This window comes from Anomaloglossus baeobatrachus, chromosome 6, assembly GCF_048569485.1.
Source record: "Anomaloglossus baeobatrachus isolate aAnoBae1 chromosome 6, aAnoBae1.hap1, whole genome shotgun sequence".
Classification (NCBI taxonomy): domain Eukaryota; kingdom Metazoa; phylum Chordata; class Amphibia; order Anura; family Aromobatidae; genus Anomaloglossus; species Anomaloglossus baeobatrachus.
The window spans coordinates 163,969,692-163,996,554 of record NC_134358.1 but is presented as its reverse complement, the minus strand read 5'-3'; the positions used below and the strand labels follow the sequence as shown (position 1 = coordinate 163,996,554).

At 48.8% G+C, this 26,863-nt stretch overlaps 1 protein-coding gene across 3 annotated transcripts in view; it reads left to right on the top strand.

Moving 5' to 3' along the window:
- RBBP8 (RB binding protein 8, endonuclease) overlaps positions 1 to 26,863 on the top strand; it is a 146,551-nt gene that overhangs the window by 101,656 nt on the left and 18,032 nt on the right. For all 3 annotated transcript variants that reach the window (XM_075314456.1, XM_075314457.1, XM_075314458.1), the window contains exons 11-15: positions 7,551 to 8,325; positions 10,204 to 10,318; positions 21,782 to 21,873; positions 21,955 to 22,057; positions 22,138 to 22,302. In XM_075314456.1, the coding sequence (XP_075170571.1) occupies positions 7,551 to 8,325; positions 10,204 to 10,318; positions 21,782 to 21,873; positions 21,955 to 22,057; positions 22,138 to 22,302 (1,250 nt within the window). The remainder of the gene's footprint in view (positions 1 to 7,550; positions 8,326 to 10,203; positions 10,319 to 21,781; positions 21,874 to 21,954; positions 22,058 to 22,137; positions 22,303 to 26,863) is intronic.

Here is a 26,863-nt window from a genome sequence, read left to right as displayed (position 1 = left end):
ATTCCTTCCGGGCTGAAAGCCCATTCTACCAGAGCCGTAGGGGCGTCCTGGGCATTGCGGCACCGGGCGATGGCTCAGCAGGTGTGTCAGGCAGCTACCTGGTCTAGTCTGCACACTTTCACAAAGCACTATCAAGTGCATGCCTATGCTTCGGCAGATGCCAGTCTAGGTAGGCAGGTCCTTCAGGCGGCGGTGGCCCACCTGTAGGAGGGAGTCGTGTCGGCTCTTGTTATCGAGGTATTCTTTTACCCACCCAGGGACTGCTTTTGGACGTCCCAATTGTCTGGGTCTCCCAATGGAGCGACAGAGAAGAAGGGAATTTTGTTTACTTACCGTAAATTCCTTTTCTTCTAGCTCCTATTGGGAGACCCAGCACCCGCCCCTATTCCCTTCGGGCTAGTTGTTCTTTTGTGTACACATGTTGTTCATGTTCAATTGTTTCATGGTTTTCAGTTCTCCGAACATCCTTCGGATTGAATTTACCTTTAACCAATTTATAAGTTTCCTCCTTCCTGCTTTTGCACCAAAACTGAGGAGCCCGTGAGGCACGGGAGGGTGTATAGGCAGAGGGGAGGAGTTACACTTTTGAGTGTAATACTTTGTGTGGCCTCCGGAGGCAGAAGCTATACACCCCAATTGTCTGGGTCTCCCAATAGGAGCTAGAAGAAAAGGAATTTACGGTAAGTAAACAAAATTCCCTTCTTTGTGACGCCGCACGAGCCACCCCCTTAGAAAGGAGGCGGTTTGCCGGCAACAACGACGTCGCTAGGCAGGTAAGTCCGTGTGACGGCTCCGAACGATATTGTGCGGCAAGGGCAGCGATTTGCCCGTGACGCACAAACGACGGGGACGGGTACGCTCGCTAGCGATATCGCTGCGTGTGACGGGGCCTTTACATATGATCGAGGAAGATGTTGATCACGCATGTTAGATGTTTTGAATGCCAATCGGACTACCATGCCGGTGGCTTTTTCATAGAGCACTCAGCCGAACGAGCGTTCCTGTGTATGGCACTGAGTTTTCTTTATTTTCATGACTCTGAAAATTGTAGATTCACATTGAAAGCATCAAAACTATAAATTAACACATGTGGAATGAAATACTTAACAAAAAATGTGAAACAACTGAAAATATGTCTTATATTATAGGTTCTTCAAATTAGCCACCTTTTGCTTTGATTACTGCTTTGCACACTCTTGGCATTCTCTTGATGACAGAACGAAATATAGAAAGGATTGGTCTATCTCTTATTAGTATCTAGGAAGGAAAATTGGGAGTATCCAACCAGGGTCTCCAAGGAATGATTGTTTATATTTTGTTTATGAATTGTTTAATTTTTACTGATGTGCAATATTCTTTGGTTACTTTTTTGCACTCTTCATATTTTTTTCTCCCAAACTTAGATTTTTTTTTTTTTTTTTTTTTAAAGCCATAATACAAAACTGGATTTCCAAACTTTTCCTTGTTGTGTTCTGTGTATTGTGTGTGAGTTTCTGTATGTATTACTATACATTCATGCTGGTACAATGCAAATTGAGCTAATTTTTCTTTGTCGCTCTATTAGGAGACCCAGACAATTGGGTGTATAGGCTATGCCTCCGGAGGCTGCACAAAGTATTACACTTAAAAGTGTTAAGCCCCTCCCCTTCTGCCTATACACCCCCCGTGCTCTCACGGGATTCCCAGTTTTTAAGCTTTGTGCGAAGGAGGCAGACATGCACAGCACAGCTCCACAGATTGGTCAGCAGCAGCTGCTGACCAGGTCGGATGGAAGAAAAGTGGGCCCATATAGGGCCCCCAGCATGCTCCCTTCTCACCCCACTTTTGTCGGCGGTGTTTGTTAAGGTTGAGGTACCCATTGCGGGTACGTAGGCTGGAGCCCACATGCTGTTTTCCTTCCCCATCCCCCTCAGGGCTCTGGGTGAAGTGGGATCCCTCGGTCTCCAGGCACTGAGACCGTGCTTCATCCACAACTCCTGTGGAGACTGCTGGATAGGAGCCGGGTTCCGTTCAGGGACATGGCCCTGCATCTTGAAGGTACTCTGTATCCCTGTAGGGACCGTGCACGGCAACACCTCAGCTTTGCTGGGTGTGCTAGTGCACCGGGGACCGCGGCGCTGACCGGGTCTATATGTGCCATTACACACTCAGCGTCGCTGAGTGTGTTTATATGTAGGGGCTACCGCGCTAACCGCCGCTGCCATGTGAAACTGCGGCGCGGCTGGGACTTGTAGTTCGCCGGGGACTTCGGCGTCGGCCGCGCTTTTACGGCGGTGACGCTTATACTCGAGTCCCCGGCTTTCTTGCGGCCTAGCTTCCTTTTTCCCGCCCTCAGCCCTGACAGGCAGGGGGAAGGGCGGGACGCTGCACGGAAGAGGGGACAAACGAGCAGCATGAGGGCTGGAGCATGCTTTGCATACTCCACTCCCCTCACTGTGCAATGTGTGAGACGCCCACGGCTCCCTTCTCTCGGCAGGACGCCGCAGCCATTTCCTGTCAGCTCCTCCGACGCTGCAGAGAGGGATTAACCCTGGGAGACCCAGACACGGTCTCTGGTGGCCTCACAACCACTTTAGGCGGCTGGTAAGCAGCACCTGTGGTGTTAACCCCATGGTGCTGTAGTGTATTGATACATTCTGTGTTATTACTATATACTTTACACTGTATGAGCACAGTTCATTATGGCTATGTACCCTTTTGTGTTAATCAGGGAAAACAATAGCATGGCACCCACAAAGACAGGGGTGCCAAAAAACTGGATTATTATGCTGCCTGCGCCGCTTGTACGACCCAACAGCCGGCAGGTCCCATTGACCCTCATTGTGTGCAATGTGTGGCCCCTGTGACTCTCTTCTTCAGCCAGAGCATCTGCTAAGAGGGGCCCAGGGGGAGACACCTGTTGACACGGTCCTTAGTGACGGGGATGGAGTTTGCAAAACTCTCTGAGACTATGGCTGAGATACTAGAAGCCTTGCAGTCCAGGCCGGTATCTCAGCAAAGGGACTCTGTTGAATCATTGTTCCCTGGCCCCCCTCAATTGGACCAACAATGTCCTCCCGGGATACATTCCAGGCTGAGGGTTCTGACTTAGACCCCAGCCCCAGACCGACTAAGCGGGCTCGCTTAGAATTTCCCTCGACATCATGTTGTTCAGGGTCTCAGCGGGGGGAATCTCCGGTTGATGATGCGGAGACAGCTGATCAGGATTCTGATCCTGAGGGCGCTCTCAATCGTAATACTCCAGACGGGGACGCCATAGTGAACGATCTCATTGCGTCCATCAATCAAATGCTGGATATTTCTCCCTCAGCTCCTCCGGCGGAGGAGTCAGATTATCAGCAGGAGTAATTCCGCTTCAGGTTCCCCAAGCGTACACCGAGTATGTTTCTAGACCATTCTGATTCCAGAGAGGCAGTCCAGAATCACCATGCTTGTCCAGATAAGCGTTTTTTCTTAGCGCCTTAAGGATACACGTTGTCCTTTTCCACCTGACGTGGTTAAAGGTTGGACTCAGTGTCTCAGAGTGGACCCTCCAATCTCACAGACTGGCGGCTAGATCATTACTTGCAGTGGAAGATGGAGCCTCGCTCACAGATGCCACTGACGGGCAGATTGAGCTCTGGTTGAAATCCATATATGAAGCTATCGGAGCTTCTTTTGTCCCAGCATTCGCAGCCGTATGGGCGCTACAAGCTATCTCAGCAGGTCAAGCGCAAATTGAAGCAGCCACATGCACGGCCGCGCCACAAGTGGCATCCATTACCTCCCAAACCTCGGCAATGCTATTAGTGCTGTCCTGGACTCTGCGAGCTGTACGGCGGTTGCGGCCGCCAATTCGGTGGTACTCCGCAGGGCCTTATTGCTACGGGAATGGAAGGCAGATTCTGCTTCCAAAAAAGCGCTTAACCAGTTTGCCAATTTGTGGCGACAGGTTGTTTGGCGAGCGTCTGGATGAAGTCATCAAACAATCCAAGGGAAAGGATACATACTTACCCCAGTCCCAACCAAACATATCCCAACAGAGGAGAGGGCAGTCGAGGTTTCGCTCCTCTCGGGGCGCGGGCAGGTCCCAATTCTCCTCGTCCACAAGGTCTCAGAAAGACAAAGGAGCTCTGATGCATGGCGGTCTAAGTCACGTCCTAAACAGACCACCGGGGGCGCCGCTAACAAAGCGGCTTCCTCATGACTTTCGGCCTCCGCTAGTAGCATCCTCGGTCGGTGGCAGGCTCTCCCGCTTTTGCGACACCGGGCTGCCACAAATAAAAGACCGCTGGGTGAGAGTTATTCTGTCTCACGGTTACGAGATAGAGTTTACCTCTCGTCCCCCGACTCGATTCTTCAGGTCATCCCCGCCTCCCGAGCGAGCCGAGGCTCCTCTGCAGACGCGGCGCACTCTGACGGCTGAAGGAGTGGTGATCCCTGTTCCTCTTCAGCAACAGAGCCACGGTTTTTACTCCAACTTGTTGGTGGTCTCAAAGAAGGACGGGTCTTTCCGCCCGGTCCTGGACCTGAAACTGCTCAACAGACGGGTAAAAACCAGGCGGTTCCGGATGGAATCCCTCCGCTCCGTCATCGCCTCAATGTCCCAAGGAGATTTCCTTACATCAATCGATATCAAAAATGCTTATCCCCATGTACCGATTGCTCCAGAGCACCAGCGCTTCTTGCGCTTCGCCATAGGACACTAATACCTGCAATTCGTGGCACTGCCGTTCGGCCTGGCAACAGCCCCACGGGTTTTTACCAGGGTTATGGCTACTATAGTAGCGCTTCTACACTTCCTGGGTCACTCGGTGATCCAGTATTTGGACGGTCTGCTGATCAAGACACCCTCTATAGAGGCATGCCAACGCAGCCTTGACGCTACCCTGGAGACTCTCCAGGGTTTCGGGTGGATCATCAATTCTCCAAAGTCAAATCTGACACCGGCCCAATCGCTGACATATCTTGGCACGAAGTTTCATACTTCAGCGATAGTGAAGCTTCCGCTGATCAAACAGCAGTCACTACGGAAAGGGGTACAATCTCTCCTTCAAGGCCAGTCACATCCCGGGAGGCGCCTCACGCACTTCCTGGGGAAGAGGGTGACAGCAATGGAGGCAGTCCCTTTCGCGCAATTTCACCTGCGTCCCCTTCAATGGGACATCCTATGCAAATGGGACAGGAAGCCGACGTCCCTCGTCAGGACCGTCTCCCTCTCTCAGACGACCAAAGCTTCCCTTCGGTGGTGGCTTATTCCCACTTCATTAGCGAAGGGGAAATCTTTCCTTCCCCCATCCTGGGAAGTAGTCACGACGGACGCGAGTCTGTCAGGGTGGGGAGCGGTTTTTCTCCACCACAGGGCTTAGGGTACGTGGACCCAGCAAGAGTCATCGCTTCAGATCAATGTTCTGGAAATACGGGCAGTGTACCTTGCCCTGAAAGCGTTCCAGCAGTGGCTGGAAGGCAAGCAGATCCGAATTCAGTCGGACAATTCCACAGTGGTGGCATACATCAACCACCAAGGCGGCACACGCAGTCGGCAAGCCTCCCAGGAAGTCCGGCGGATTTTGATGTGGGTGGAAGCCACGGCCTCCACCATCTCTGCAGTTCACATTCTAGGCGTGGAAAACTGGGAAGCGGATTATCTCAGTCGCCAGGGCATGGACACAGGGGAATGGTTCCTTCACCCGGGCGTGTTTCAGGAGATCTGTTGCCGCTGGGGGGTGCCGGACGTCGACTTCATGGCGTCCCGGCACAATAACAAGGTACCGACGTTCATGGCACGGTCTCAAGATCCCAGAGCTCTGGCGGCAGACGCCTTAGTTCAGGATTGGTCGCAGTTTCAGCTCCCTTATGTGTTCCTCCGCTGGCACTGTTGCCCAGTGTGTTACGCAAGATCAGGGCCGACTGCCGCCGCGTCATCCTCGTCGCTCCAGTCTGGCCGAGGAGGTCGTGGTACCCGGATCTGTGGCATCTCACGGTCGGCCAACCGTGGGCACTACCAGACCGACCAGACTTGTTATCTCAAGGGCCGTTTTTTCCATCTCAATTCTGTGGCACTCAACCTGACTGTGTGACCATTGAGTCCTGGATCCTAGCGTCTTCAGGATTATCTCAAGACGTCATTGCCACTATGAGACAGGCTAGGAAACCAACGTCCGCCAAGATCTACTACAGGACGTGGAAAATTTTCCTGTCGTGGTGCTCTGCTCAGGGTTCTTCTCCCTAGCACTTTGCCCTGCCCATTTTTTTCTGTCCTTTCTTCAATCTGGACTGGAAAAGGGTTTGTCGCTCAACTCCCTTAAGGGACAAGTCTCAGCGCTCTCTGTGTTTTTTTCCAGAAGCGCCTAGCCAGACTTCCACAGGTACGCTCGTTCCTGCAGGGGGTTTGTCACATCGTTCTTTCTTACAAGCTGACGTTAGAACCCTGGATTCTGAACAGGGTGCTGCTGGTTCTTTAGAAATCACCATTCGAGCCAATGAGAGATATTTCTCTCTCTCACGCCTTTCGCAGAAAGTGGTTTTTCTAGTACCAGTCACTTCACTTCGGAGAGTGTCTGAGCTAGCAGCGCTGTCATGCAAGGCCCCTTTCCTGGTTTTCACCAGGACAAGGTGGTTCTGCGTCCGGTTCCGGAATTTCTCCCTAAGGTGGTATCCCCCTTTCATCTCAATCAGGATATCTCCTTACCTTCTTTTTGTCCTCATCCAGTTCACCAATGTGAAAAGGATTTGCACTTGTTAGATCTGCGCCGCTCGGATGCACTCTTTGTCCTTGTCGCTGGCCAGCGTAAAGGGTCACAGGCTTCCAAATCAACCTTGACTCGGTGGATCAAAGAGCCAATTTTCGAAGCCTACCGTTCGGCTGGGCTTCCGGTTCTCTCAGGGCTGAAGGCCCATTCTACCAGAGCCGTGGACGCGTCCTGGGCTTTGAGGCACCAGGCTACGGCTCAGCAGGTGTGTCAGGCGGCTACCTGGTCGAGCCTGCACACTTTCACGAAACACTATCAGGTTCATACCTATGCTTCGGCGGATGCCAGCATAGGCAGACGTGTCCTTCAGGCGGCGGTTGCCCACCTGTAGGAAGGGGCCGTTTTTTCGGCTCTATTACGAGGTATTATTTTACCCACCCAGGGATTGCTTTTGGACATCCCAATTGTCTGGGTCTCCCAATAGAGCGACAAAGAAGAAGGGAATTTTGTTTACTTACCGTAAATTCCTTTTCTTCTAGCTCTAATTGGGAGACCCAGCACCCGCCCCTGTTTTTTTGTGTACACATGTTGTTCATGTTGAATGGTTTCAGTTCTCCGATATTCCTTCGGATTGAAACTACTTTAAACCAGTTTATAATTTTTTCCTCCTTCTTGCTTTTGCACCAAAACTGGGAATCCCGTGAGAGCACGGGGGGTGTATAGGCAGAAGGGGAGGGGCTTAACACTTTTAAGTGTAATACTTTGTGCAGCCTCCGGAGGCATAGCCTATACACCCAATTGTCTGGGTCTCCCAATTAGAGCTAGAAGAAAAGGAATTTACGGTAAGTAAACAAAATTCCCTTCTTTTCTTTGGCACAGATTCACTGAGAATATACAGAGTAACCCGCATGAATTGGAGTGGGAACCACAGCGGATTTCACCTGTGTTTGGAATGGCCGCTTCCAAGATGGAGACCACTTGCAAAACCGAAAGTAGCACTTCTATCCTACCTATTGGCATCAGCCTAAAGCCCTCATATTCTAATAAAGCTGCCGTCCATGTATTATCCAAGGCAGAAGACACTTCTCTGGTGACCACGCGCTGCCACAGGACAGAAATGGACTCTGTAATTAGCTCAGGCAGCAAACAGTGCTCAGGCAGGAAAGTGAATGACTCTGTGATCACTGGGGGTAGCACCAATGATGCTTTTCTCAGCAAAGATCATGTGGACCGTGAAGTCTATAAGCCAAGCAGATCTGGTAAGCGGAAAAAGGCAGAAAGTGAAGGCAACGCCAGCTGTGAAATTACATCTGTTAATAAAGAGAATGATCTTCCCTTAAAAAATGGCACGAGAGATATTTCCTTCGACAAGCCTCTGGACCTGTCTGATAGGTTCTCAGGATTGTGTCCTCAAGAGAAAGGGCAAGAAAATACTAGAAGCAAGATGAAGCAAGCTACCATACAGGAAACCTTAAAATGTGGTCCCAGAAGTAATTCTTCTGTGGCACATCATTTTCAGGGGAGTTATTTACAACCTAATGACGAAACCTCACATCAAACAGGAGATCGTAAAAAGGCAAGAAAAGAAGAATGTGCTGAGCTCCAGGAACAGGATAACGTTGAGGATGACAGTCAGCTGATTGACGGCACGGAGGTATTTTCTTTTCCTTTGCATGCTGTGTAGCCTTGAGCAGATGTTTATAGCGGCTATTGCCGAAATGCTGTTTTCAATTGCTTTGGAGCAATCATTCTAAAATATAATCTGCCCTATATGACTGATTTTCTTTCAGTGATTTCCACTGCCTTTTATCTCTGCGTGTTAACAAAAAGATTGCAAATGAATATTTGGATTCAAAAATTGTTTAAAAGAACAGAGAGTCCTCAGTGGTTGATACCTTTTAATGGCTAACTGAAAAGATGGTAATAATTGCAAGCTTTCGAGACTACTCAGGTCTCTTCATCAGGCATGGTATAACACAAAATCTGAAGAGTCACGTATTTATACACAACAGGACTTAGAATAGTGCAGTAAAAAAAAAAAAAAAAAAAAAAAAGAACAAGTTATATGAAACAGAACTATCTCTATGGCAGGGGGACAAGCTGTTCTAGCCATAAATACTGCTGCAGTTCAGTGTGAAAGTTTTATTGTCCTTTTTTTTTTTTTTTTTTTTTTTTTTTTTTTTTTTTTTTACTGCACTATTCTAAGTCCTGTTGTGTATAAATACGTGACTCTTCAGATTTTGTGTTATACCATGCCTGATGAAGAGACCTGAGTAGTCTCGAAAGCTTGCAATTATTACCATCTTTTCAGTTAGCCATTAAAAGGTATCAACCACTGAGGACTCTCTGTTCTTTTAAACAATTTTTTTATCTCTACTGGCTAACACGGTACAAAGATATATTTTACTTGTATTTGGATTCAGTCATTGTTCAGTCTGTTTGTGACAGCTGATTGATCAGAGCCTTAGAATATGTTCACACGGGTCCTTTTTTTCAGCATTTTACTGTGTATTTTACTCAACATGTTTGGTGTATAAGATATGTAGTGTATTACAGTGCGAGCATAATCACGAAGATTTGGTAAATCTCATGACCACACTGTTTTGTCCCCTTCCCCCTCCCTCCCCCCCCACATATTTTGAGTCCTGTTATGTTTTGCCAAGACAAGCATACCAATTAGTTTCAGCTTTGTTGCAGTGCTTTTCACCCTAAAAAAAAAAAAATGTGCACAAAAACGCATGCATTTTCATGCAATCTGTTCTGTTTTGGTGCAAAAAAAGCTGCAAAAATGCAACATGTGAACTTACCCTAAGGGTATGTTCATGTTTTAAATTCCAAAGAGAAGATTGAAAAACAAAGAAGTCTCAAACTTTCTTTTATACATGTTTATCATCTACCCCTTTGTTTGGCTTCAATATTACATAAGAACACCTTGCTTGTGAGTATTCTGCCTAACTGTAGCTCCAGCCTTTAGGCCATTAAAAAAATGACTCTGTAGGCCTCAGTCAGACATCTGTGATTTTTCACCTTTGCAAAAAAGGTCCTATTTTCATCAATGTTTAGTAAATGTTTCAGTTTTTACCAATGGTGTTACATCGGTGATATTCACTTATGAAAAAGTAAATAAATTGTAAATTTCCCATCCTTGGTAATGACTGTCTGCACACTGAAGGCAATGTGTGCGCTGTGTGATTTTCACGGGTCCACAGACTTGTTTGGGTAGATTTGATCTGTGATTGAAGGAAAAGAGATCCAGATCACCCCTGTAATGTCTACGCTCTCTGCGATATGGAAGCAAGTGATCCCGCTGCTGCTCAGAGCTAAGTCACAGGTGAAAAGCTAAATGATCCAGCTTCCGATTCCAATTTCAGTATAAAATCCAGCTTTAATGAAAAACTTTAAAACATACAATTCCAGTGCAATCAAATATTTTCCATCATGTGTATGCCATCTCCAGGTCTTGGAAAAAATCCAACGTTTATGTTGCACATCAAACGCGTTTCGAGCAACTTTCTTTCTTCCTTTTTTTCAGGAAACTGGAATCTACGTGTCAAAAAGATTTGGTAAATCGGTACAGAGAGGTAGCAAGCAAGCGTCTGTACTGCAGCCAAATCCTCACATTCTGCAATCCAGAGACACAGAGAAAGGTATGTCATGCTTATGTACTCCGATCAGTTTTGTTATTTAAACCATCTGTGTGTCCTTACTGGGCACATGCAAAGAAATCTAGTTTTCAGTAAGACTTGCATGCTGTGCTGAATATAGAAACATTTTCGGAAAGGAAGTAATGTAGATTGTTTTCTCTAATATGATTTGTCATGTCACAGTTTTAAACATATACATTTCACTTTCCTTCCTGAGGATTTCATATTTCTTTGTCGCTCCATTGGGAGACCCAGACAATTGGGTGTATAGCTTCTGCCTCCGGAGGCCACACAAAGTATTACACTTAAAAGTGTAAAGCCCCTCCCCTTCTGCCTATACACCCCCCGTGCATCACGGGTTCCTCAGTTTTCATGCTTTGTGCGAAGGAGGCAGACATCCACGCATAGCTCCACAGCTTAGTCAGCAGCAGCTGCTGACTAGGTCGGATGGAAGAAAAGAGGGCCCATAACAGGGCCCCCAGCATGCTCCCTTCTCACCCCACTCTTGTCGGCGGTGTTGTTAAGGTTGAGGTATCCATTGCGGGTACGGAGGCTGGAGCCCACATGCTGTTTTCCTTCCCCATCCCTTGATGGGCTCTGGGTGAAGTGGGATCCTAATCGGTCTCCAGGCACTGAGACCGTGCTCCATCCACAGCCCCTGGGGACTCTGCTGGACAAGGAGCCGAGTATCGTCAGGGACAAGGCCCTGCTACTTTGAGGTACTCTGTGTCCCCGTGGGGACCGCGCACAGAAACACTCCAGCATTGATGGGTGTGTTAGTGCGCCGGGGACCGCAGCGCTGACCGCGCTTGTGCCATCACACACTGCAGCGTGGCTGGGTGTGTTAGTTTACTGGGGACTACCGCGCTGACCGCGCGCTGCCATTTCACACTGCAGCGCGCCTGGGAGTGTTAGTACGCCGGGGACTACCGCGCCGACCGCGCTTATACGCCGGCCGCGCTTATAACTTTAGTCCCCGGCTTTTGCGGCCTAGTCTCACTCTTTTCCCGCCCCCAGGCCTGCCAGTCAGGGGAAGGGCGAGATGCTGTACAGGACGTCAGCGCTGAGGGCTGGAACGTGCTTTGCATACTCCACCCCCCTCACTGTGCACAGTGGGGCACCAGATTCCCGCACTTTCTAGGGCACGCCCACGGCCCCCTCCTCTCCTCAGGACGCCGGCAGCCATTCCTGTCAGCTCTTCTGACGCTGGAGAGGGGAGACAAGCGCTGGGAGACCCAGGCAGGGATTCTGGTGATCACACAACCGCTTTGAGCGGGCAGTAAGCAGCACCTGAGGTGCTGGCCCCACTAGTGCAGAAGTGTACATATAGATTATATGCTTATAGGCTATACTTTACACTGTATGGTGCACGGTTGATTTTTGGCTATATACCCTCCTGGTTTGCTCAGAGGAGACAACAGCATGTCGGCCACATAAAGCAAGGGTGCCAAAGCACAGGCTTACTATGCTGCCTGCGCCGCATGTACGGCTATACTACCGGCAGGTTCCACTGACCCTCATTGTGTGCAATGCTCGGCCCCTGTGGCACTTACTCAGCCGGAGCCTCTGCTCAGGGTGGCCCAGGGGGAACCACCTGCTAACACTGTCCAGGTGACGGGGACGGAGTTTGCAGTTTTTACTGATAGACTTTCTGAGACTATGGCTAAGATACTAGAAGCCTTGCAGTCCAGACCGGTATCTCAGACCATGGGCACTGTTGAATTATTGCACCCTGCTCCCCCTCAGTTGGAACAACAATGTGCTCCCGGGGTGTCTCATAGATCCCAGGGTGAGGTCTCTGACACGGACCGCAGCCCCAGACCGCCTAAGCGAGCTCGCTGGGAAATTCCCTCGACATCATCACATTGTTCAGGGTCTCAGCGGGAGGACTCTCTGTATGATGAAGCGGAGGTAGCTGATCAGGATTCTGATCCTGAGGCCGCTCTCAACCTTGATACTCCTGATGGGGACGCCATAGTGTATGATCTTATCGCGTCCATCATTCAAATGGTGGATATTTCTCCCTCAGCTCCTCCAGTGGAGGAGTCAGCTTCTCAGCAGGAGAAATTCCGCTTCAGGTTTCCCAAGCGTACAACGAGTATGTTTCTGGACCACTCTGCCTTCAGAGAGGCAGTCCAGAAACACCGAGCTTGTCCAGATAAGCGTTTTCTAAGCGCCTTAAGGATACACGTTATCCCTTCCCCCCTGACGTGGTCAAGGGCTGGGCTCAGTGTCCCGAGGTGGATCCTCCAATCTCCAGACTGGCGGCTAGATCCATAGTTGCAGTGGAAGATGGGGCTTCACTCAACGATGCCACTGACAGACAGATGGAGCTCTGGTTGAAATCCATCTATGAAGCTATCGGCGCGTCTTTTGCTCCAGCATTCGCAGCCGTATGGGCACTCCAAGCTATCTCAGCGGGTCAAGCGCAAATTGACGCAGTCACACGTACGTCTGCGCCGCAAGTGGCGTCCCTAACCTCTCAGACGTCGGCATTTGCGTCCTACGCTATTAATGCTGTCCTGGACTCTGCGAGCCGTACGGCGGTTGCATCCGCCAATTCGGTGGCAATACGCAGGGCCTTGTGGCTACGGGAATGGAAGGCAGATTCTGCTTCCAAAAAGTGCTTAACCAGTTTGCCATTTTCTGGCGACCGCTTGTTTGGTGAGCGATTGGATGAAATCATCAAACAATCCAAGGGAAAGGATACATCCTTACCCCAGGACAAACCAATCATACCCCAACAGAGGAGGGGACAGTCGAGGTTTCGGTCCTTTCGGGGCGCGGGCAGGTCCCAATTCTCCTCGTCCAAAAGGCCTCAGAAGGATCAGAGGAACTCCGATCATGGCGGTCTAAGTCACGTCCTAAAAAGACCGCCGGAGGTGCCGCTACCAAGGCGGCTTCCTCATGACTTTCGGCCTCCTCACACCGCATCCTCGGTCGGTGGCAGGCTCTCCCGCTTTTGCGACACCTGGCTGCCACAGGTAAAAGGCCGTTGGGTGAGCGACATTCTGTCTCACGGTTACAAGATAGAGTTCAGCTCTCGTCCTCCGACTCGATTCTTCAGAACATCTCCGCCTCCCGAGCGAGCCGATGCTCTTCTGCAGGCGGTGGGCACTCTGAAGGCAGAAGGAGTGGTGGTCCCGGTTCCTCTTCAGCAACAGGGTCACGGTTTTTACGCCAACCTGTTTGTGGTTCCAAAGAAGGACGGGTCTTTCCGTCCTGTCCTGGACCTAAAACGGCTCAACAAACACGTAAAGACCAGGCGGTTCCGGATGGAATCCCTCCGCTCCGTCATCGCCTCAATGTCCCAAGGAGATTTCCCTGCATCGATCGATATCAAAGATGCTTATCTCCACGTACCGATTGCTCCAGAGCATCAGCGCTTCCTTCGCTTCGCCATAGGAGACGAACACCTTCAGTTCGTGGCACTGCCGTTCGACCTGGCGACAGCCCCACGGGTTTTCACCAAGGTCATGGCTACAGTAGTAGCGGTCCTCCACTCTCAGGGTCTCTCGGTGATCCCTTATTTAGACGATCTGCTGGTCAAGGCACCCTCTCAAGAGGCATGCCAACACAGCCTCAACGCTACTCTGGAGACTCTCCTGAGTTTCGGGTGGATCATCAATTTTCCAAAGTCAAATCTGACACCGGCCCAATCGCTGACATATCTTGGCATGGAGTTTCATACCCTCTCAGCGATGGTGATGCTTCCGCTGAACAAACAGCGGTCACTGCAGACAGGGTTGCAATCTCTCCTTCAAGGTCAGTCACTCCCCTTGAGGCGCCTCATGCACTTCCTAGGGAAGATGGTGGCAGCAATGGAGGCAGTCCCTTTCGCGCAGTTTCACCTGCGTCCTCTTCAATGGGACATCCTACGCAAATGGGACAGGAAGTCGACGTCCCTCGACAGGAACGTCTCCCTCTCTCAGGCAGCCAAAGCTTCCCTTCGGTGGTGGCTTCTTCCCACTTCATTGTCGAAGGGGAAATCCTTCCTACCCCCATCCTGGGAGGTGGTCACGACGGACGCGAGTCTGTCAGGGTGGGGAGCAGTCTTTCTCCACCACAGGGCTCAGGGTACGTGGACTCAGCAAGAGTCCTCCCTTCGGATCAATGTTCTGGAGATCAGGGCAGTGTATCTTGCCCTAAAAGCGTTCCAGCAGTGGCTGGAAGGCAAGCAGATCTGAATTCAGTCGGACAACTCCACAGCGGTGGCTTACATAAACCACCAAGGCGGAACACGCAGTCGGCAAGCCTTCCAGGAAGTCCGGCGGATTTTGATGTGGGTGGAAGCCACGGCCTCCACCATATCCGCAGTTCACATCCCGGGCGTAGAAAACTGAGAAGCAGATTTTCTCAGTCGCCAGGGCATGGACGCAGGGGAATGGTCCCTTCACCCGGACGTGTTTCAGGAGATCTGTTGCCGTTGGGGGATGCCGGACGTCGACCTAATGGCGTCCAGGCACAACAACAAGGTCACGGCATTCATGGCACGATCTCACGATCACAGAGCTCTGGCGGCAGACGCCTTAGTTCAGGATTGGTCGCAGTTTCAACTCCCTTATGTGTTTCCACCTCTGGCACTGTTGTCCAGAGTGTTACGCAAGATCAGGTCAGACTGCCGCCGCGACATTCTCGTCGCTCCAGACTGGCCGAGGAGGTCGTGGTACCCGGATCTGTGGCATCTCACGGTGGGCCAACTGTGGGCACTACCAGACCGACCAGACTTGCGGTCTCAAGGGCCGTTTTTCCATCTGAATTCTGCGGCCCTCAACCTGACTGTGTGGCCATTGAGTCCTGGATCCTAGCGTCTTCAGGGTTTTCTCAAGAGGTCATTGCCACTATGAGACAGGCCAGGAAACCAATGTCTGCCAAGATCTACCACAGGACGTGGAAGATATTCTTATCTTGGTACTCTGATCAGGGGTTTTCTCCCTGGCCATTTGCCTTGCCCACTTTTCTTTCCTTTCTTCAATCAGGATTGGAAAAAGGTTTGTCGCTCGGCTCCCTTAAGGGACAAGTCTCAGCGCTTTCTGTGTTCTTTCAGAAGCGTCTTGCCAGGCTTTCTCAGGTACGCACGTTCCTGCAGGGGGTTTGTCACATTGTCCCTCCTTACAGGCGGCCGTTAGAACCCTGAGATCTGAACAGGGTTCTGAGGGCCCTTCAGAAGCCACCTTTCGAGCCTTTGAAGGATATTTCTCTTTCTCGCCTTTCGCAGAAGGTGGTCTTCCTAGTAGCAGTCACATCACTTCGGAGAGTGTCTGAGCTAGCAGCGTTGTCATGCAAGGCTCCTTTCCTGGTGTTTCACCAGGACAAGGTGGTGCTGCGCCCGGTTCCGGAATTTCTTCCTAAGGTGGTATCCACCTTTCATCTCAATCAGGCAGGTGTGCCAGGCGGCTACCTGGTCGAGCCAGCACACTTTCACCAAACACTATCGGGTGCATACCTATGCTTCGGCAGATGCCAGCCTAGGTAGACGAGTCCTTCAGGCGGCGGTTGTCCACCTGTAGGAACGGGCCGTTTTTACGGCTCTATTACGAGGTATTATATTACCCACCCAGGGACAGCTTTTGGACGTCCCAATTGTCTGGGTCTCCCTATGGAGCGACAAAGAAGAAGGGAATTTTGTTTACTTACCGTAAATTCCTTTTCTTCTAGCTCCAATTGGGAGACCCAGCACCCGCCCTGTTCCCTTCGGGCTGTTGTTTTTTCGTGTACACATGTTGTTCATGTTGAATGGTTTCAGTTCTCCGAAATTTCTTCGGATTGAAGTTACTTTAAACCAATTTATTAGCTTTCCTCCTTCTTGCTTTTGCACTAAAACTGAGGAACCCGTGATGCACGGGGGGTGTATAGGCAGAAGGGGAGGGGCTTTACACTTTTAAGTGTAATACTTTGTGTGGCCTCCGGAGGCAGAAGCTATACACCCAATTGTCTGGGTCTCCCAATTGGAGCTAGAAGAAAAGGAATTTACGGTAAGTAAACAAAATTCCCTTCTTTGTAATCGGAAGGGTGCAGCTCAGTAGCTAAAGGTGGCTTTACACGCTACGACATCGCTAAAGCGATGTCGTTGGGGTCACGGATTTTGTGACGCACATCCTGCTGCGTTAGCGATGTCGTTGCGTGTGACACCTATTAGCGATTTTGAATCGTTGCAAAAACGTTCAAAATCGGTGACATCCCCCCCCAATCTCAATTATCGTTGCTGCTGCAGTAACGATGTTGTTCGTCGTTCCAGCGGCAGCACACATCACTACGTGTGACACCGCAGGAACGAGGAACCTCTTCTTATCTGCGCCCGCCAGCAATGAGGAAGGAAGGAGGTGGGCGGGATGTTTGTCCTGCTCATCTCCACCCCTCCGCTTTGATTGGGTGGCCGCTTAGTGACGTCGCTGTGACGTCACAGTGCCGCCGAACACACCTCCCCTTTGAGGGAGGGATTGTTTGGCAGTCACAGCGACGTCGCAGAGCAGGTATGTGCGTGTGACGCTGCCATAGCGATAATGTTCGCTACGGCAGCGATCACCACATATCGTTACAATTGTGGGTGCTATCGCTCTCGACATCGCTAGCAATTGCTAGCGATGTCGTAGCGTGTAAAGCGGCCCTAAGTCCGCTAGTCTACTTGGGGAAGAATGTTATTATCAATGACAGGACATGTTACTGTATTTCTTCTTATAACTTTTTTCTTCTGCTGGAGATGTTATTGAGAGTGTGGCAGGAGACATGTTTTCATTCTTTCTTGTTGTTTCAAACTGTTTTGCATGTATAAAGAGTTAATAACTGTTTAATGAAACTCAATTGACTTAAAAACAAAAAAAAGGCGTGGGATCCCCTCTATTTTTCATAACCAGCCAAAGTAAAGTTGACATCTGAGAGTTGCAGCCCTTGGTTGTCTGCTTTACCTGTGCTGTTTAGCAAAAATAGGCAGAATTGTTTTCCTTTATTGTGCACAGCAACAACGTACAGGCATCTTCCCTATGTAATAAAGCGTGTTGATTGGCTGCACTGCAGCCTTTTAACAAAGTTTATTAGCATACAAATAGCACCTGAACTCAGACACGGACCTTTTTTAAATGTTTAAATTCTAGCCTCTGACACCCGGTGTCCGGCACGAACCCCGAATTTTACTATTTGGGTTCGCTCATCCCTACTAATTGTTTCCAGGATATAAAATGTCCAGTCATAATATATTATAGCAGTAATATCCTAGTGCTTTACTAGCTATTTTACTGTCATGACAGGTATAGTTGTAAGCCCAGCCCTGTAAGTACGCTGTTAAAGTGGTTGGCCTTTGAAAAACAACAGGAGAGGTGATTAAATTATGATCACTTGGACACCACCGGTCATGAAAATGAGAGTCCCATGCCCATTTTTTTTTATTTATTTTTTTAACAGGATGGTTGTTCCTCATCTGCACCACTGCTGTCATTCAATCTCTAGACAATTGTTGAAGATGGATAAATACAGGGTTCAGCATTCTGCTTTAAGGTACCGTCACACTAAGCGGCGCTCCAGCGATTGCACCAGCGATATGACCTGGTAGGGATTGCTGGAGCGTTGCTACATGGTCGCTGGTGAGCTGTCAAACAGGCAGATCTCTACAGCGATCAGAGGTCAGCCTCCAGCCACCAGCAACCCGTGTAAAGACGCTGTGCTTCGTAACCATGGTATACATCGGGTTACTAAGCAAAGCGCTTTGCTTATAGTTACCCGATGTGTACCTTGGCTATGTGTGCAGGGAGCCGGCTTCTAGAAGCTGCGGACGCTGGTAACCAAGCAAAGCTTTTGCTTGGTTACCCGATGTGTACCTTGGTTACCAGCGTCCGCAGAAGCCGGTTCCCTGATCCCTGCACATTCAGATCGTTGCTCTCGCTGTCACACACAGCGATGTGTGCTTCACAGTGGGAGAGCAACAACCAAAAAATGGTCCAGGACATTCAGCAATAACCTGCGACCTCACAGCAGGGGCCAGGTCATTGCTGGATGTCACACACAGCGACATCGCTAGCAAGATCGCTGTTGCGTCACAAAAAACGTGACTCAGTAGCGATGTCGCTTAGTGAGACGTGGCCTTTAGTCCCACAGACAAGTAGTGGAGCGATAAGCGGGCTTTACACGCTGCGACATCGCTAATGCGGAGTCGTTGGGGTCACGGATTTTGTGACGCACATCCGGCCGCATTAGCGATGCCGTTGCGTGTGACACTGCTAAGCGATTTTGCATCGTTGCAAAACAGTGCAAAATCGCTAATCGGCGACACGGGGGTCCATTCTCAATTATCGTTACTTCAGCAGTAACGAAGTTGTTCCTCGTTCCTGCGGCAGCACACATCGCTGCGTGTGACGCCGCAGGAGCGAGGAAGCTCTCCCTACCTGCCTCCCGGCCGCTATGCGGAAGCAAGGAGGTGGGCGGGATGTTACGTCCCGCTCATCTCCGCCCCTCCGCTGCGATTGGGCGGCGGTTCAGTGACGTTTCAGTGACGTCGCTGTGACGCCGCACGGACCGCCCCCTTAGAAAGGAGGCGGTTCGCCGGTCACAGCGACGTCGCCGGGCAGGTAAGTATGTGTGACGGCTCTGGGCGATGTTGTGCGGCACGGGCAGCGATATGCCCGTGTCGCGCAACAGATGGGGGCGAGTACCCACACTAGCGATATCGGGACCGATATCGCAGTGTGTAAAGTAGCCTATAGTGTGCGCAATCAATTTGAGGACACTCTGTTTATTCGCTGGTGAGGAGTCCAAAGGATCACACATTTATTACCTGTCCTGTGGACAGATGATAGAAGATTTTTGTGAGACATTCCTTTTAATGTGGCCATCTTTACAACTTTCATCTAAAAAATAGAGTGGACTAAAAATGAATAGCAATGACTGTAACAAGATCTGGGAATTGGTGCATGGGAAATTATAGCTGGCTAATGTTCCATGACAGATCCGCGTATGACAGGTATCGGGTTGTGCTGAGTATGTGTTTGATACGGATGAAAAAAAAAGGCTCCTTTGTTTGATCAAGATGCTTCTAAATGATAATTGCTTTGAAGATGTAACACAACTGTGCACCATAATCGTAAACTGCAGACAAACAATAAACTATAAGTTATAGAAAAAAGGCCTGTTCTCTGTTTATACTCTATTTTAGCTGTAAATGCTGTCACAGAATTGTTTTAGCATTTACACTGGTCATACTCTAGATTTGAAGTGGAGGGGGGGAGAGTAATTTTCCCAAGGGCCCAGATTAGAAATTGGGTCTGTTGTGGAGAGCCAAACTAATAGGCTAAACTTAATTCTCAATATTTTATAGCTCAGCAGCTCGCTGATTGTTGTTTAATGCAGATGTCTAGGGGCATTTAAAAGCTGTTGTCCAATAGTATACCACCCCTTTATGGGCGGGTGTAGACATTCTGATTATGTATTTCATGTGTCATTTTTCATTGTATAATAAAATATTATACATTTAAGCTTCATGTACATGTGACATAAGTCTTATATTCATTCCACATACATAGATCCACATGTGCACAAGGCCCAAATATCGTTTCACCCGGCCCAAAGGGTGATTCTGGAACTGGAGGAGTCTCATTCAATTCCAGAATCATTCTTTGGGTCGGATGAAAAAGAAATTTGAACATGTTTAAATTGGTGCTTACCATAGACAATAGTATGTGCTGCTCAAGCAACCCAGCCATGAATTCTCTAGTTGTGTGGCTCAGGCAGTACAGAGTAGCTAGCAGACAGGCCACCTCTGGGCTTTATCTCTCCACGGGCTGAATAGGGCCAATGTATGGACTTAAGGTACCGTCACACTTAGTGACGCTTCAGCGATCTGACCTGGCAGGGATCGCTGGAGCGTCGCTACATGGTCGCTGGTGAGCTGTCAAACAGGCAGATCTCCACAGCGATCAGAGATCAGCCACAGCGATCAGAGATGAGCCACCAGCGACCTGTGTAACGACGCTGTGCTTGGTAACCATAGTACACATCGAGTTACTAAGCAAAGCGCTTTGCTTATAGTTACCCGATGTGTACCTTGGCTATGTGTGCAGGGAAACAGGAGGAACACCGAGTAGAGAATTCCAATGAAAAGGTAGAACAAAGACAGGTTCTGATAGCCAAAAAATACAATGCACTTTGTATTTTTTGGCTATCAGAACTTGTCTTTGTTCTACCTTTTCATTGCAATACTTCTTTATCCCAGGTTTTACTTGTATGAGTCCTTTGGGACCCTGGTTGTTTGATGCACTTGTACTTTAATGATAACCTCTTGCCACGCTGTTATTAATTGACCCAGGTATTCCTACTGACCTATATCCCTGTTTCTGGGTTTTTCTATGACAATCATGACTTATTCTGATAATACTAATGATCATGATTCAACTGCTGTTGTGGTTCTGCCTCCTCAGAATGCGGTCTGGTATTAAAAGTAAAGAACAGTATTTATTATAATTTCATATCATATACCTGATTACCGAATTCTGAGTTGACAGATAAATAACTAAAAAAACTTTTCTTTCACATAGTGGCCCCTTTTTAAGCCATTCCCTCTGTTTGCTCTACGTCTGTGCCGTTTACATCAAATAAACTTCGGTATTACCTCTCACACGGCTAACAGAGATAGTAGGTATCTGGGTTCCACCTCTCCCATGGCTAGTTGTGATATGTAATCTTTACATGCCTCCCTATACTCTGTGCCCTCCATGACTTATTGGTAGTTGTTTTTAACCCATCCTTGCTGTCTATACGTGTGCAACCTCATCAATAAATTAGTATTTTTTGCATAATACTCGGTGTTCCTCCTGTTTCTCTTGTAATTGAGTAGTGCATGCACTCTGCCGGTATACATATGCCAGCAGAGTGTACATTACATGGCTCTTCATGTGAGAATTTTTCTTATTATGTGTGCAGGGAGCAGGGAGCCGGCTTCTAGATGCTGCGGACGCTGGTAACCAAGGTAAATATCGGGTAACCAAGCAAAGCCTTTGCTTGGTTACCCGATGTGTACCTTGGTTACCAGCATCCGCAGAAGCCTGCTCCCTGCATTGCTCTCTCGCTGTCAAACAAAGCAATGTGTGCTTCACAGCGGGAGAGCAACGACCAAAAAATGGTCCAGGACATTCAGCAACGACCGGCAACCTCACAGCAGGGTCCAGGTCGTTGCTGGATCTCACACACAGCGACATCACTAGCAAGATCTCTGTTGCGTTACAGAAACCGTGACTCAGCAGCGATGTCGCTATCGATGTCGCTTAGTGAGACGTGGCCTTAAGGGCTGTAGGTTGCCCAGGTCTGCTTCAGAAGATAATTAACATCACATATAATGTAATTTGTATCTCAGTGTAATTATATAATATATAGACTTTATTGAACTTCTTTTGTGCCTATTTTTAAGAAGAATAAAATTCTTTAAAGCTTGTTGTATTCCTTGCAAAGGTGAAAAATGAATTTCTGCAATGTATTTTCCTTAAGACCTAGCTTCTGTACAGAACGTGCAGTGGAGCATTGACCCAGGAGCAGATCTTTCCCAGTATAAAATGGACAACACTATTGTAGATGGCAAGGTAAGAAAAAATAAATAAATGTACATTAAGGACTATGTTGTATTCAGACAGTATGAATAATATAATGTGTTTTTTGGCAAGGATGAGAGCCATGTAAATCCTGAGTTTGAAGATATGGACTATACCTATGTCAGTGAAAGTATGCTGTTAAAGCTGAAGAATCAGAAGGCAGATGACAGTCCACGTAGGTCACTCCCGTCAGCGTATGTTATTCTGCTAGACATCTGACATAAGAGCTGATGGGTTTAATGTCTTGTCTTGCAGATGAGGAAAGTACAACACATGACAGTTTTGCAGAAATGTTTGATAAGACAGAATGTGATGTATACGTCTCATATGCACAAGAACCAAGCCCTTCCCAGAGGTTGGACTTTGAGGAAGACCCTGCTGAAGCTACACTCCTCAAAAAAGTGACCATAAATGGAAGAGGTCAGAGATTCCCCATACCACTGCTTATTTATATGGACACGGTTATGATTGAATCAAACTATTTTACAGCTTTTGTGTAGTAATGTGTTTAGCAATTTTCCACATTGAGGTTATCATGAGGCTACAAATTGTGGCACATATCATTGTGTACTGCAGTTTTAGTTTTAAAATACCTGACTAGTGATGTGTAGGTTCCCCTCATGCCAAAATAACTGATCTATTCTGGCATGAATTCTACAAGATCGCTGAAGGTGTCCTGTGGTATCTGGCACCAAGATGTTAACAGAAAATTCTGTAAGTTACAAGTTGGGTTCAAGTCGTGCAAGCTGCTATATGGGGATTCAATAATCTGGAGCACACCAACTCATGGATGCACCATCTGGTTGAGATGTGGGAAATTTAGAGGTTAAGTGGACACCTTGAATTCTTTAGGTTTCTCACACTATTCACAAACAACAAACAATTTCTAAAGTGTGGTAAGTTGTATGTTGTCATGAAGGGAGTGCGAAGTCTCCAACAATGATAAGTGGTGTCAGTAAGGGACATCCTTATGAATGTTCAGATCCAAGACAAAATCTTGCACATAGCATCACAATGCTTCCACCTTCACTAATGTCATCTCTTTCCCAGTTAAACAACACCACACACCAGTGGCGTAGCTAGGGTTTCAGCTTAGGGGGGGGGGGCAAAACATCTGAGTGGGCCCCTTACCAGGTAACCATGATAACTATGGTGGCGCAGACTAATCGTGGGTATAGTGGAACCTCGGCAGATGACACTGATATTACTGCTGTATGGTGACTATATAGTGGTAGATATCGGTGCTGCAGCACATACTAGAGATCAAAGTACAGTTATAGATGGTGACTTACAGCTGACGTTCTTTCAGATGGAGTTGTTCACCTTTTCTGTGTTTTCCATCTGGCCCAGACCAACATGACGACTTCTTCCAGCCACAACTCATCTACAGAAATTACAACAAAGACACATTTGACTCCTCACACTTCCGGCATCGAACCCCATCTAATCCCAACCTGCACAAACCCCTCATCCTGCCATCACCCCAATACTGAGCCACTGCTGCCGTGTGTGTCCCAATTACTGCACCTGCTGTGTGGCACAAAAACCATGCTCCTCTTACTGCCACACATAATAATGCCACCACTGTGCCTCCACATAATAATGCCACCACTGTGCCTCCACATAATAATGCCACCACTGTGCCTCCACATAATAATGCCACCACTGTGCCTCCACATAATAATGCCACCACTGTGCCTCCACATAATGCCACCACTGTGCCTCCACATAATAATGCCACCACTGTGCCTCCACATAATGCCACCACTGTGCCTCCACATAATAATGCCACCACTGTGCCTCCACATAATGCCACCACTGTGCCCCCCACATATTAATGCCACCACTGTGCCCCCCACATATTAATGCCACCACTGTGCCCCCCACATATTAATGCCACCACTGTGCCCCCCACATATTAATGCCACCACTGTGCCCCCCACATATTAATGCCACCACTGTGCCCCCCACATATTAATGCCACCACTGTGCCTCCCACATATTAATGCCACCACTGTGCCCCCCACATATTAATGCCACCACTGTGCCTCCCACATATTAATGCCACCACTGTGCCTCCACATAATGCCACCACTGTGCCTCCACATAATGCCACCACTGTGCCCCCCACATATTAATGCCACCACTGTGTCCCCCACATATTAATGCCACCACTGTGCCCCCCACATATTAATGCCACCACTGTGCCCCCCACATATTAATGCCACCACTGTGCCCCCCACATATTAATGCCAACACTGTGCCCCCCACATATTAATGCCACCACTGTGCTCTTTACATGGTAAAATGCCTCATTTGTGCCCTCTAAATGGTAACATTTCCCCCTAGAAAATATTAATGACCTGTGTAAGTGCCCTAGAAAGGTGCCCACATATTGTTCCTAGAAAGTAATAGAGCCCCCAGTGTGCCTTTCACGGTCACAATACCCTGACTGCCCCTATAACAATAATGGTTCCTAAGTGTCCACTTAACATTTAATAATGTCCCTCCCATGTACAGTTCGTCTATACACAGTATGAAGCCCTTATACCTCCCCTATACACAGTATGATGTTCCCATGGCTCCCCTATACACAGTAAGATGCCTCTACCCCTTCCCTATACATAATATACTTCTACACCTCCCCTATACACAGTATGATGGGCCTACAGCTCCTTACAGACACCTGCGTACTGCCGTATACACATACACACACCTGCGTACAGCCGTATACACATAGACACCCCTGCGTACAGCCGTATAAACATAGACACCCCTGCGTACAGCCGTATACAGACACCTGCATACAGCCGTATACACAGACACCTGCGTACAGCCGTACACACAGACACCCCTGCGTACAGCCGTATACACATACAGACATCTGCGTACAGCCGTATACACATACAGACACCTGCGTACAGCCGTATACAGACACCTGCGTACAGCCGTATACAGACACCTGCATACAGCCGTATACACAGACACCTGCGTACAACCGTACACACAGACACCCCTGCGTACAGCCGTATACACATACACACCCCTGCATACAGCCGTATACACATACAGACATCTGCGTACAGCCGTATACACATACAGACACCTGCGTACAGCCGTATACACATACAGACACCTGCGTACAGCCGTATACACATACAGACACCTGCGTACAGCCGTATACACATACAGACACCTGCGTACAGCCGTATACACATACAGACACCTGCATACAGCCGTATACACATACAGACATCTACGTACAGCCGTATACACATACAGACACCTGCGTACAGCCGTATACACATACAGACATCTGCGTACAGCCGTACACACAGACACCCCTGAGTACAGCCGTATACACATACACACCCCTGCATACAGCCGTATACACATACAGACACCTGCGTACAGCCGTATACACATACAGACACCTGCGTACAGCCGTATACACATACAGACACCTGCGTACAGCCGTATACACATACAGACACCTGCGTACAGCCGTATACACATACAGACACCTGCGTACAGCCGTATACACATACACAGCCCTGCGTACAGCCGTATACACATACACACCCCTGCATACAGCCGTATACACAGACACCTGCGTACAACCGTACACACAGACACCCCTGCGTACAGCCGTATACACATACACACCCCTGCATACAGCCGTATACACATACAGACATCTGCGTACAGCCGTATACACATACAGACACCTGCGTACAGCCGTATACACATACAGACACCTGCGTACAGCCGTATACACATACAGACACCTGCGTACAGCCGTATACACATACAGACACCTGCGTACAGCCGTATACACATACAGACACCTGCATACAGCCGTATACACATACAGACATCTACGTACAGCCGTATACACATACAGACACCTGCGTACAGCCGTATACACATACAGACATCTGCGTACAGCCGTACACACAGACACCCCTGAGTACAGCCGTATACACATACACACCCCTGCATACAGCCGTATACACATACAGACACCTGCGTACAGCCGTATACACATACAGACACCTGCGTACAGCCGTATACACATACAGACACCTGCGTACAGCCGTATACACATACAGACACCTGCGTACAGCCGTATACACATACAGACACCTGCGTACAGCCGTATACACATACACACCCCTGCGTACAGCCGTATACACATACACACCCCTGCATACAGCCGTATACACATACAGACATCTGCGTACAGCCGTATACACATACAGACACGTGCGTACAGCCGTATACAGACACCTGCATACAGCCGTATACACAGACACCTGCGTACAGCCGTATAAACATAGACACCACTGCGTAAAGCCGTATACAGACACCTGCATACAGCCGTATACACAGACACCTGCGTACAGCCGTACACACAGACACCCCTGCGTACAGCCGTATACACATACAGACATCTGCGTACAGCCGTATACACATACAGACACCTGCGTACAGCCGTATACAGACACCTGCATACAGCCGTATACACAGACACCTGCGTACAGCCGTACACACAGACACCCCTGCGTACAGCCGTATACACATACAGACACCTGCGTACAGCCGTATACACATAGACACCTGCGTACAGCCGTATACACATACAGACACCTGCGTACAGCCGTATACACATACAGACACCTGCATACAGCCGTATACACATACAGACACCTGCGTACAGCCGTATACACATACAGACACCTGCATACAGCCGTATACACATACAGACATCTACGTACAGCCGTATACACATACAGACACCTGCGTACAGCCGTATACACATACAGACACCTGCATACAGCCGTATACACATACAGACATCTGCGTACAGCCGTACACACAGACACCCCTGAGTACAGCCGTATACACATACACACCCCTGCATACAGCCGTATACACATACAGACACCTGCGTACAGCCGTATACACATACAGACACCTG